Below are 13,183 nucleotides of genomic sequence, written 5' to 3'. Positions count from 1 at the left end.
TCCATGATCAAACATCATCACAGGGTCGTCCATCACTTCCCCCTTCAATGCCCATGAAACTGCCTTTCTACACACATCTGTCCTTAAGGCTGTCTTGGCCTTTGGAATGTGTTCCAGTCATCTACCTTCTTTCCTCACCATTTTCGTGTGTTCTCAGGCCCTGGAGGATGATTTGGATGATAACATCACAGATCAAAGCCACCAGAAAGTCGTTCATGACTTCCCCCCTTGATCTCTCCCAAAACTGCCTCTTTATGGCCTTCACACTACCATGGGTCTTGGATTGGGAATCCGACCAACTCTCTGTCTTTTCTCTGTGTTTCTTTGTGTTTCGGGATGTAGGAGAAAGCCCTGGCATGCCTGCAAAGGCACGGACTTGCCTACCTTTTATAGAAGAAGGGGTGGTTACTTTTTGGTGGTTACTTTTTAACCATTCCATCCCTTCGGTTTCAATCCTGGCCATTGATTTAATCAATGGTCCAGATCACACCCTTTCGCCTCTGGCAGTTACCAGACGTCCTGGAACTGTCAAACCACTCCTGGACATGTCCAAAGCAAGCCCACACGGATTGCCCATGCTCCTGGCTCAATCCCAAGAGCCCACCAGCCCATCGGTCTCCACGCACCGCAGTCTGTCCGGACGATCCTATCCAGAATCGGAGACATGACAGAAAGCCCATGTGTTAGTTGATCTATCTTCCTTCATCACCCTCCACCATTCCAGTTTCTTCAACCTTTCAACTATCTGCACGTACTGCTTTCTGAAGTTTGGCCATGCCTGTGGTCTTAGTATCACATTGATCAAAGTTGTATCATCAAGAACAATGATGACTCTGTTTAGGTGATGCGCATGACAGCTTTCCAGAGCCCACAGTAGACCTTTGAACTTCGCTTCATGAAGGAAGTCAGTGTTCGGGAACGCTCTCCTACTGTGTATTTGGACCTTCCCGTGATCATCCCTTCCACCCACGAAGCTCCACTACTAGATTGCTTCTTGTCCCACGCAATTCCGATGTTGCATTTTAGCCAACCACGGTGAGGAACGGACCAAGATTTCACAACTTCCATCTCTGCCTCCTGTTCTTCCGCCTTCCTTCTATTCTCATTACTTCGAGCCAAAACCCATAAATGTGACTCCTCCATAATCTTCTCCACCAGCTCAATTGGATAGTACTTCTTCCCTTCAAAAATGACCCTGTTTCTGTATTTCCACAAGTACCAAACTATCCAAGGAATAGCATTTCTAAATCTCTCATCAATTTCTCTGTTTTTCATCATCAGAAACAAACCGTGAAAATTGGAGAAGTGTGAAACGCCATCGAAACCAAATTGCGGAGTGGGAACATTGGCCAATGCCCAAACCTGTCTTGCTATGGAGCATCCAAAAATGATGTGATTTATAGACCCACCCTGATAGCCACAAGCTTGACACACCGGATCCATTTTGATACCTCTTTTGACCAAAAGTTCACCAACAGGAATTGCATTACTGATTGCTCTCCAAATGAAGTTCTTAATCTTTGGGACCGTGGGAATTTTCCAAACTTCAGTCTTCAAATCGTTCAAAGAAGGTCTCATCTCTGCTACTCTGATTTCTTCTTCTCTGTTGAACCTATTGATGAACCAATATCCCGACTTCACTGAATAGCTACCATTCCTGTTGTGTAACCAGACCCAATAATCTTGTTGATCAAAAGCAGTTTGCATTGCCAAGATTCTGTTGATATCTTCTTCATAAAACAACTCTTGCAGCTTATCCAGCCTCCAACAGTTATTTTGAGGGTCAATCAGTTTATTTACTGTCAGCATCAAGTCGACGAAGATATTTTTCATCAGCGGTCTCCTTCTCACATCTCCCTCTATCCAATCATCGACCCACACTGAGACATTCGTTCCATTACCAAGTGTTTCCTCAAACCTTGAAATAACAGCTCCTTTCCAAATTGTATGCTTCTCCATCCATACGAAGGTCTCGATCCATTTTTCGCATTTAAGAAGTGTGATTTTTCGAAATACCTGCTCTTGAAGAATCTTGCGAAGAGGGATTCAGGGTGATTGAGGATTCGCCACGCTTGCTTGGCCAAAAGAGCTTGATTGAATCTTTGTATATCTTTGAAGCCCAAACCTCCCTGTTCTTTTGCCAGACACAACGTAGACCAACTGAGCCAGTGCATTTTCCGTTTGTGCTCTAAAGAGTTCCACCAGAAGTCCGCCATGGCCTTGGTCAGGTTCTCACTAGATCTCTTTGTCAGTTTGAAACACGACATAGCATACACAGGCATCGCCATAGCTATTGCTTTAATCAGAACCTCTTTTCCACCAAGGGACAATTGCTTAACAAACCGGCCAGAAAGCCTCAACTTGAGCCTATCGTATATGTAAGCCAACATTTCTGTTTTAGAGCCACTGAAACATTCAGGAAGGCCTAGATACGATCATGTTCCTCCTTCTTTGGCAATCTCTGTGATCGTTTGGATTGAGGCTTTCACGGTTTCTGTGACCTTGGATCCAAAAGTGATTGCCGACTTCTCTAATTTCACCTTCTGTCCCGTAGCCTGCTCATAGATTTTGAGTATCTTCACCAATTCAGTCGCTTGCTCAGCAGAAGCTCTACATATCAGCAGACTATCATCAGCAAATAACATATGATGTATCACTGGCCCTTCTGAGGTGAATTGAATTCCTTGAATTTTTCCTTCCTGGACCGCTTTCTCTAGCAAGTGTATCAGACCCTCAGTACACATTACAAACAGAAATGGAGAAAGTGGATCTCCCTGTCTGATTCCTCGCTCTGGCTGAATGCATCCAAAAATCTGGTCATTGATGAGCGTTGAGTATTTAACCGTTGAAACAGAGAACATAATCTTTTCACTCCAAGCATCTTCAAAACCCAACGCTTTCAGCAAAGCACGCAGGTAGTTCCACTCCACTCGGTCATAGGCCTTGGACATGTCGGATTTTATTGCCATGAAATCCTTGGATACTCTCTCATTTGTTCTCAAAGCATGGATGATCTCGTGGGCAATAAGAATATTGTCTGAGATTAATCTCTCCTCCACAAAAGCCGACTGAGTAGGAGAAACTATATCTTCCATTAGAGGCTTCATCCTGCTCACGATGATCTTCGAGATGATTTTATACAAAACTGAACACAAGCTGATGGGTCTTAGGTCTGCCATGATCACCGGATCTTCTATCTTCGGGAGTAGACATAAATGGGTGTAATTCCATTCTCCTGGGAATTGATTATAGGTAAAAAACTCCTTTACCTCTTTAGTGACCTGCTCTCCGATCGTACCCCAATACTTTTGAAAGAATAATCCCGTCATCCCATCAGGTCCGGGAGCACTGCTTGGCGTGATTGAGAATACAGCCTCTCGAACCTCTTCATTAGTGACCTCTCTATCCAAAAGTTAATTCATTCCAGGGGTTAGACGTTGTGAAAAACCTTCATAGATCTCCGAGAAGTCTCCATTATTAGTAGAGGAGAAGAGTTTTGTGAAATATTCCGATGCAACTCCCCCTTTGGCAGCTTCAGAAAAATGTTCTTGGCCTCTATCATCTCTCAGCTTGTTGATTCTTCTTCTGGATCTGTATGCTTTAACAGAAGCATGGAAATACTTTGTGTTCAGATCACCTTTTGTTGCCCACTTATCTTTACTCCTCTGTTGCCAATACATCTCCTCCTCCTTGTAGGCTTGTATTAACTCCGCTTTCAAGAAGTTAATTCTGACCGTTGATAGACTGAGTGATGATTGCGCCTCCTCTAAAGCAACTTCAATCTGTTTGATCTTGTCTCTGGAATTTAATGTCTCCTTCCTTTTCCATTTACTCAAAGCCTTTCTGCAGCTTTTGAGTCTATCCGAGACTTTAACTTCAAAAAGAGGATGGTTTGATAGCCATGCTTTCTTAATCTCCTCTTTAACTCCTTCTCTGAACAGAAACCTTGAATCAAACCGGAAGCTACCTCTGTACGCTTCCGAAGCCAGTATCAGTTTAGTCAAGACCGGTCTATGATCCGAACCTCTCTTATCCAGAAACACTTGATTGGATGCCGGGAAGAGGTGGAACCACTTCTTATTCCCGAAAACTCTGTCAAGTCTGGATTGAATCGAAAGAGATCCCCTGATTCCTCCCCAAGTAAAACCATTCCCGGTACCAGGTAGCTCTACCATCTCAGCTATATCCAGCATATCATTGAAAGGTTGAAAAGAGGCTTCACTCCTTCTCGGTCCTCCTATCTTTTCTTCATTGTTTCTTATCTCGTTAAAATCTCCCATCATGCACCAAGGATCTTTTCTGTGAGCTCCTATGCGAGACAATCTTTCCCATAGCTTAGGTCTATTACTTCTCATCGGTTCACCATATACACACGAAACAAAAAACCGATCCTTCCCGAACTGTACAACAAAATCAACCAGGTGCTTATCTACAAACTTGAAATCAATATGTACAGAATTCTTCCAAAGCACGGCTAAACCTCCGCTGTACCCAATAGGATTTACTGTCAAAATCCTATCATAGCCTAGCCATGTCTGAAGATCCACCAACTCGTCTCTCTGCTGCTTAGTTTCCATCAAGAACAAAATATCAGGGAAATATTCTTTGCGCATTTCCCTCAGTCTTGGAATCACCAGATCTTGTGCACGGCCCAATCCCTGGCAATTCCAGCTCATCATCGTCATTTAGATATTGGACGGTCCCTCATTTGGGACCACCAATGGTTTCTTAAACCTTGCAGAGCTTTGAGATGGCTCGACATCATCATCCGCCTTCCTTTTTATTTTTGTTACCTCTCCTCCTCCTACCTTTTTTCCACTTCATGAGTCTCCTTTGCATAAGCCCTTGCCATTTGCTTTTCGTGTGTACGTTCCTGGTCTCCTTCTGGCTTTAGGTTTCTTTGGTGCGGTCCCGGAAGCACTAGTTTCAAAGAAACCAGCACTATAACCCGTTGAACCTTCCACAAGAAATTCTGGTTGGGAGGATCCAGATTGCACCTTCATGTTAGGCTTAGAAGTAACCACCTTTCCTTACTGCAAAACTCTATTACCAGCATCAATTGCACTCGCCATTAACTTATCTGGTTTATAGCCAACCTCTTTCTGTTGTGAGAAGTTGAAAACAAAACCTTTGCCTTTATCCAAGTTAGTTGTGATTGTAGGGGCAGGTTCCAACATGAGCATCGTCTTTTGGCCAATGGGATCATTTCCAAGATCTTCAATAGATTTCCTTACTCTTTCCATTCTTGCTATCTTCTCTGGGCCCTCAGGTACAGCCAGGTAAGCTCTCATCCCTTCCAATACTTCTTTCGCAATCTTTGGTTTTCCTGAGAGAGGGTCGAGACCAAGATGACTCTCAGGAATCACTCCAAAGAGTGGGTCATTTTCATCAGCGATCTCCATTCTCACCGAAAGAATGCTCTCTGCCGAGGAAGTTGCGATTTTTTCTGTCACACCTTGCTCCTTCTTGAAAAGAGGACAGAGAGGCTGTTCATGAGTAAGGCGCTGACAGGTATAGCACCTTTTCTGGATCCTTTCATAATCATATAAAATGTTCACTTCTTCACCACCTGGAATTGTGACCTTTCTTGATCTTCTCAAGGGTTTGGAAACATCAAATTTTATATAAGCCCTTATGTAATCTTTAACTTGAGGCTTTTCAGGGTCGTAAGCCACTTCAATCACTTCTCCTGCAAAGCCCGCCCAAGTGAAAAGAGCTTTCACAGATCGATGATTGATTGGAACGTTCCTCATCCGAACCCATATGTATAGGTATTGGAGATAATCTGCAGGAGGTCTCTCCACCCATATTTCCAAAGCGAGCGGCCATAAGTTCGACGTATGCACTCCTCAATCCAAAACATCTTGTAGGTCATGTTCATGTTTGAAAATGAACTGAAACCTTTCCTTTGAAATAGCCACACCTTTGACTCTGTCGTATAGTTTCCATTTGTGTGGCATATCTAAAATTACATCATACATGGCCTGACATTGAGGATTCAGAATCCGCCCAACCAAACTCAAAGAGTTTCGACCCGTAGAGTAATACTCTGGATTGTCAGGCAGAACAAAAGGTTCCTCTTCTTCCTCTAACGACATGTTTAGTAACGCCTTATTGAGCTGAGATGCCATCTAAACACTTCTGATCTTCAGGATACACTGATTTACCGAATAGATCTGACCGCCGGAGAAAAAACTTCTGGATTGAGATTTTTATCAACGAACACCAAGATGAAACCCTAGATGAAAGAGTAGATCTGAGTGAAAAGGGGAAAATATGTCTGAAACTGGATGGGAATCGATGTGAGAAACGTGTTAGTACACTCTGAGGCCTCACTTTGCTAAAGAAGTGTATATTAGCAAACGAGGAAATAAAGCCCAAAAAAGAGAAGCACTATCTTACGCCGAGAGAGTAAATACTTGTATTCATTTCTTCCTACTCTAATTCATTACAATGTTTTCACTAATCTAAACTTAAATTAAACCAACAAAATATTCAACGACTGATTACACATTCATCTGAAATAATACCAAAATGTCAAATCTCCAAAACATCAAAATCATAACGGATAAAAAAATATGGTTTGGTTCTTCACTTCTTCTCGATAATTTGAGGAATTTTACTTTAGTTTCCGAATTTTAGGTTTTATTTTTACGGTTATGAAATTAACTATTTTAATTGGATTTTTTTTTGGTTTAATTTGGATATTGATTTGATGTCGAATTGTTAGATATATATTAATACGCAATAATCCAAGTTAGTTCGTACTTTATGTATGAATAGATTTCAAGCATTTAATTCGGGCTAGATACGATTCGAGTGGAGAAAATAATATTTAATATTCATTTGATAGATATATAAAATGAGATTTTAATTTCGTATGGACAGAATCTATAATATAATGAGGCAGTTGCCTCATTCCTGAGCTGTCACGTCAGCATTTTGGTGGATCTCACTTTTAAAAAGTGTAAAAAAGTGTCAAGTCTGTGGCTTAAACTCATGTTATTGAGTTCTAAACACCAATATTTATACCACTAAACTAAAGAATACTTTGTACATTGATGGCCGAAACTAATATATATTTATGAAGGTCGGAAACCTTTGCTTATTCGGTTTTCTCTGTGGGTTAGGCCACAAAGTGTATTATGAGTTTCATTTTTAAATGAGGTTCATCACGTTAATTTTCTAGTTATCACATTTATTTAGTATAATTGTTTTTAATTGATTTCATGATTCTTTGTTAAATAATATTATTTGCAAATTTCGTGATTCATGAGTTTATTCACGCCGGACGTGCTAATCATTACATTCCATCTTTGAAAGCCGGTTCCATTGTGAAAGTCGATCGTTTTGAGGTTGCTAGGTGCTCAAACATGTACAAGATAATTGATCATCCACTCCTCATTCGTTTCATCTCACCAACTATTATTGATAAAGTCATCATGTGTGCTCCTGAGATCAATCTCCAATCATTATTAGACTGTTTGACAATTTCCAAGTGATTGCGAACACAAACCTAGAACTCCCATGTATATTATCATAATGCATCTGGGTTTATAATATGTTTTTTTTTTATCATAACTGATATTTAAACTTGCAGATGTGGTTGGAAAAATTTATTCTGTCAAAAGCTCTGACCTTAGCAAAGAAACAACTCGAGTCGTTATCCTTCTCCTCATTGATCCGTAAGAAACAATCAACACACAATTCTCTTTATATTATTATATATATTGTGCTAACATCAATAATCAAAAACATTTCCTATCCAAATTATGTGGTCGTCTACTTATTTCTCTTACTTATCAAACTAATTTTATACAAACCTTTATTTTACAGCTTAAAAGAAACCACAACAACCCAAACAATCAAAATACCAAAAACTAGAATTCCAAAAAAGACGAATCATTAATGATCACCTCTATTTTTTGTCTAATCTTAGAAATAAACTTCAAAACAAATATACCAAACCAATCACCTCAACTAAAATTCAACGACACATAAATCGAGTCAGCTAAACAAATACAAACTACACGGCCAGCTATTTAACAATTTACAAACTTACTTTCGCGACGACACATACATCGAGTCAGCTAAATAAATACAAACTACAAGACCATCTATTTAACAATTTACAAACTTACTTTCGCGACGACACATACATCGAGTCAGCTAAATAAATACAAACTACAAGACCATCTATTTAACAATTTACAAACTTACTTTCGCGACGACACATACATCGAGTCAGCTAAATAAATACAAACTACAAGACCATCTATTTAACAATTTACAAACTTACTTTCGCGACGACACATACATCGAGTCAGCTAAATAAATACAAACTACAAGACCATCTATTTAACAATTTACAAACTTACTTTCGCGACGACACATACATCGAGTCAGCTAAATAAATACAAACTACAAGACCATCTATTTAACAATTTACAAACTTACTTTCGCGACGACACATACATCGAGTCAGCTAAATAAATACAAACTACAAGACCATCTATTTAACAATTTACAAACTTACTTTCACAACGAAGAAGACGAAGACGAAAACCAAGATCAGTGGAATTACCTGAACAAAAAAGCAAAGTAAGTTATGAACTCTGATAAATATAACTAACAATGATTTTTGTTTACATATTACCCATGAAATAAAAGATAAACAAACACAACCACAACAAGAGATACAAGAGACAATCCCGACAGACACAAAGGCGGCAACAACATCTCCACCTGCTCACTCCTTTTGTCTTATAAAAATGGCTTACATGCCCAATGTCAACATGCCAATGCTATTATCTTCTTATGAGAAATACATAAATTCGTTTAAAACTCATTAAAGTCCAAATTCTCAGAACTATCAATCATTATATAGTTATTTCTACAAGTCTTCAGGTATTTTTTTAAAGGTCTGGTAAGAGTAACAAGTTTAAAAATAAAATAAAAACATTTAACAAACATAATAAGAATAATAAAAATTATTACTTAATACACACAACTTACACAACTAAACTCATGAAAAAATATCCAGAAACAAAAGGTACTTTCAACAACTTTAATATAATTTATGTACTTTCAACAGTACAAGAAACAAATTAAAAAGACAAACAAACAAACATTAAGTCTCAGTGACACAACAAACAACAACACGAACTATATCAATCACATTACTAACACAGTTTAGTCATTCATAAGTGGAGAATAATACATACACAGTTCATCATTATAACTCTAACCCTATAACAATAAAAAAAACTTGAAAAACAACTCAAAACACAAAATTCACAACTACAATAACCCTAATAAATATTGAAATGAAACAAGAACTCTGTCTATAACTTCGCGCTTGCGCAGAGGCATTGCCCCTAGTAGTTATAATGAAAAAGTAGATCGTTAACAATCAAGTTTTCTTAAAAAAAATTGATACATCCAAAGTAAACAAGATAAGATAAAATTATAGATTATTTATATAGATTTTCTATCTTGTTACAACAAATCATAGCCAAGTAAACTGATACTTGTTTTGGTAAATGTAAGTAGTTTGATTAATCATATACTATAAATTTATGTTTAATAACTTTTAATGGGGAAGTATTAGGGAGAAAAGTTAATAAATCAACGATGAACAGAGAAAAATGAGGAAGAAAGTCCAAAATGGCGTACCCAAAAAACGTCTCAGCAAGAAAGAGAGAGGAAAGAGAGCATAACTCATCTCTGACACTTCTTTTTTACTTTTTAAAAAAAGGGAAGATTACTCAAATAACACTAATCTTTGTTTTTATTACTAAATTAACACTTATTTTTTTATTTACAAAACTGTTTTTTGTATCCAAATTGCCCTCAAGTCCTTTGTTAATAAAAAACATATTTACTAAAAATACCATTACTATTTTATAAAAAAAAAGCATCAAAATTGAAAAAAAATATGCCGTTAAAAACCTGCGATACATGATAACATATTTATTAGGGTCTTTATTCTTGGGCACACTTTTGACTTGAAATCCTGAACTGCTGTGAACTCTTCTTCCTTCTTGGAACCATTTCATTCAGCAACAAGGGAATCATCTTCGTGAAAGGACGACACTCTTCTTGAAGATCTGTGTTGCTCGGGAAAACTGTTTGTACGCTGTCGTAGACATGGATTAGTTTCTTCTCAAAATCCACTTCTAAAACGGCCCAGTGGTTACCATTTATCAAGTGGCAAAGAAACAATCGATCCACATCCTTCACCCACTTTCTGTTGTTGGAAAACTCAGAAGGGTAATTACCATTGAGACCTTCTTGTAAGTTTCTGAGAACTACCACATCTGAGGATCGTATTTCTTGTAGTCTCTGACCCACATCTTGACAAACCAGTGCTCAAGAAAAGCTATCCTATATGAAGAGTATGGTGACGGATTCCTCATATATCTTTTATGAAACATAAGCATTCCAGATGCCATATGCTATCCAAAATAAATGAGTGTGTGTTAGCCACATACTTTAAGTTGATAAAAGAAAAAAAATGAGACATTTACAGAATCTGTTAGCCACCCAAAATCATCTGTTTTCCAGACGTTTCTTGGCTTTATAAGCTTCATATAGAAGGGAGTGTCTACATCTTTATCACTGAAATGAATAAATGAAAGCTCAAGTTAGTTTAACAGTAATGAATTATTAAGAACAAATAAGACACGTACCCAATACTTCGCAGATAATCCATTAGTTTCTTGAATTTTGTCTCAGCAACTTTAGCTAAAGGATCATAGTGGGCCCCAGAGACACATGATATGATCCTCTTCACAGTTGAGTTACCTACATATGGATACACTTGAGTCTTTGTCAGCTGTGGCTTGCGTTTTTGCAAAGGTCCATCCAAGATTGATGCCGCCAACTGGTGTAACGTAGCATCTAGGTTGCAATATTTTTTCTTCTCTTCTGAATCAAACCATGTTCCAGTAGAATCTTTAAGTTGTGGAACTACATTCTTCTTCTTCTTAACTTTTTTCAAGCCTCCAGCTGATTTTTTTACTTGATTTTTTCCAGCAACCTTCATGTCAAGTAGAATAGGAGACGTTAGCTTGACCTCGGATTTGTTGGCTTTCTTTCTAACCACACATTGTACTACCGCATCTGCATCATATGATGTCTTGTCTTGGACCATCCATGACTATTTGAGTATGTCAAAAACAAGTACAAGTTAATTTTCAATATATAGTTACTTTAACCTGAAATAGACATACTCATAACAGAAGCAAAACACTAACCAGGTCGTTGCTGTTGACTTCATCTTCTTGGTTTAGAACGTTTGCATCATTTTTTGGAGCAGTAGTTTGCATCTGCTCTCTAATCTTAGCAATCTATTGTTGTAAAGTTGAGATTTGATTGCCAAGTACCTGCTCGGCTTGTCCAACTCTTGCATTTATTTTTGTGTCAATCTTTGTGTCTACTGTAGTCAACACCTTCTCAGCAACAACTGTGTCCATATTTTGAACCGTTGCAGTCAATGTCTTCACTGCTTCCATTAGGGCATGCTTGAATCCATCATCTCCACCTGAGTTAAGGCTGGATCCACTAGCCTGCTATAAAACAGTAAACAAACTCAACAATAAAATCAAGTAATAAGTAAAATAATTCCACCACGGCCTAACCAACTAAACTCAGCAATTCTAGCTCGGCTTAATAAACTAAACTCAGTAATACATACAAGTAAAAAATTAAGCAAGCATACTCACTGTGGTTGTCCTCTTCGCTGGATTTTTTTATTCATACAATCATCTTCTTCACTCACTAAATTCCTTTTCTTTTTATTTGCTACTGGTTCATTAGCTGCTTTCAAGCTCCAATGCTTATCATCAAGCTGCTCATGTAGAATGTCTAAAATCATGTTATGAAGATCATCATCAACCTTGTGATCATCCCATTGAGGATATATGTCCGCTTCTGCCTTAACAACTAGATGTCTGACACGCACCTACAAAAAAAATGTAAAAAATATTAGTATGAATAAATATAGAGAAGTGATGTATTTTCATAGGAGTTAACCATAATATAAGAAACTTACCTTCTGGTGAACTTTTTTCTCCTTTTCATAAAACTGACCCCACTGTATACGGCAACGAGATCCTGACCAAGAGAGAAGAGGAACTCTCAAGATGGTTCCCATATTCATGCCCAATACCAGGTATTGACTCATACAGCCAGATGAGAAGAGCATGTACACATCCACGAAGTGTATATTTCTTCTTTCCTCCAAACGAAACAATTTTAATTGAATTAACCAAGCTGGAAAATCCGACACGCCCCGACAGATAAGACACAGAGCAGGCCAATCATTCTTCTCTTCTCAAACGTCCAATTCTTAATGCGTGGGAGCAATGATCTCAACTCAGATAGCATCGGACCATGTGCAGCAGACACACCCATCTCTTCCCAAAATGGCTTATGATCAACCTCAACCTTATCATCTATGTTGAAAGGCTCACAATTTAAACCTGTTATTTCACCAAACTCATGTAATGAAAACCTAATTGGCTGTCCTTCTATCAAAGACCACACCTCATGGATACTATCAACTACTAGCTGGTTTGTAAGTAAATGGTGAACAGCTTGAGCAGACCAGGTATAATCGAACTCTTTGAACCTCAGAATAACTCCAACAGCTGATTCTTTAATGGATTCCCATGCATCTATGCCAACTGATTCCTCGACCATCTGTAAACTTGCCAAGTGTCAGCTATGATTCATGCTTCGATGTTGCAATGGACATTTTCCCTCTTCATACAACCTTTTTGGATATGTTTTTGGACAGTCTGATGTACTCATCTTTCTGTCAAAAATGTACAATGTAATAAGACAGACATGAAAAACAATATTTTCCAGAAATATATGAAAACTGAGTTAGACAATTAGTAAATCAATGATACAAAAAAATAAAAGGTTTCTAAAGACACAGAGCCGACCTTTGATGTCAGGAGATATGAATATAAGTGATTCAAGCGGAGATGAGCTTCTAGGAGTGACGAAATCAACAGAACCCAAAATTTTAGAAAGGGGATTTAGGGTTCGTCGGATTTCTGAGATTAAAGGTTTACTACCCTTGTGAATCGAATCATTTAGTAGAAGAGAAGGGTGAGAAGAGATTGGAAAATTTAGAAACCAATTGATTTAGGGTTCACGTCGCGGGAGGAGG

The 13,183-nt window shown here is 38.3% G+C and overlaps 2 protein-coding genes and 1 pseudogene across 2 annotated transcripts; all 3 read right to left on the bottom strand.

Moving 5' to 3' along the window:
- Nucleotides 1-5,030: 5,030 nt before the first annotated feature.
- LOC106337932 lies at nucleotides 5,031-6,131 on the bottom strand. Its single transcript, XM_013777029.1, has 2 exons — nucleotides 5,924-6,131; nucleotides 5,031-5,845 (listed from the first exon to the last, which is right to left on the bottom strand). Exons 1-2 carry the CDS (start codon nucleotides 6,129-6,131, stop codon nucleotides 5,031-5,033), a joined length of 1,023 nt encoding a protein of 340 aa, XP_013632483.1.
- Nucleotides 6,132-9,847: 3,716 nt separating this feature from the next.
- On the bottom strand, nucleotides 9,848-12,705 carry LOC106337930 (annotated as a pseudogene).
- On the bottom strand, nucleotides 9,985-11,516 carry LOC106337931. Its single transcript, XM_013777028.1, has 5 exons — nucleotides 11,388-11,516; nucleotides 11,214-11,219; nucleotides 10,692-11,161; nucleotides 10,530-10,620; nucleotides 9,985-10,344 (listed from the first exon to the last, which is right to left on the bottom strand). The coding sequence occupies exons 1-5, from the start codon at nucleotides 11,514-11,516 to the stop codon at nucleotides 9,985-9,987; spliced, it is 1,056 nt and encodes a 351-aa protein (XP_013632482.1).
- Nucleotides 12,706-13,183: the final 478 nt, after the last annotated feature.

This window comes from Brassica oleracea, chromosome C4 (assembly GCF_000695525.1).
Source record: "Brassica oleracea var. oleracea cultivar TO1000 chromosome C4, BOL, whole genome shotgun sequence".
Classification (NCBI taxonomy): domain Eukaryota; kingdom Viridiplantae; phylum Streptophyta; class Magnoliopsida; order Brassicales; family Brassicaceae; genus Brassica; species Brassica oleracea.
Note: the sequence above shows the minus strand (reverse complement) of the source record. Positions and strands in the feature narration are given on the sequence as shown.

What these genes read in the sequence shown, in the direction of transcription:
- LOC106337931 (XM_013777028.1), bottom strand. Translation starts at nt 11,516, where the DNA reads ATGGAAGCAGTGAAGACATTGACTGCAACGGTTCAAAATATGGACACA. An exon ending in GATTATCTGCGAAGTATTGG is followed by an intron (nt 10,621 to 10,691) that starts GTACGTGTCTTA and finishes TATTCATTTCAG; the next exon opens with TGATAAAGATGTAGACACTC. An exon ending in TTGGGTGGCTAACAGATTCT is followed by an intron (nt 10,345 to 10,529) that starts GTAAATGTCTCA and finishes GATGTGGGTCAG; the next exon opens with AGACTACAAGAAATACGATC.
- LOC106337932 (XM_013777029.1), bottom strand. Translation starts at nt 6,131, where the DNA reads ATGGCATCTCAGCTCAATAAGGCGTTACTAAACATGTCGTTAGAGGAA. An exon ending in ACTATACGACAGAGTCAAAG is followed by an intron (nt 5,846 to 5,923) that starts GTGTGGCTATTT and finishes TGGATTGAGGAG; the next exon opens with TGCATACGTCGAACTTATGG.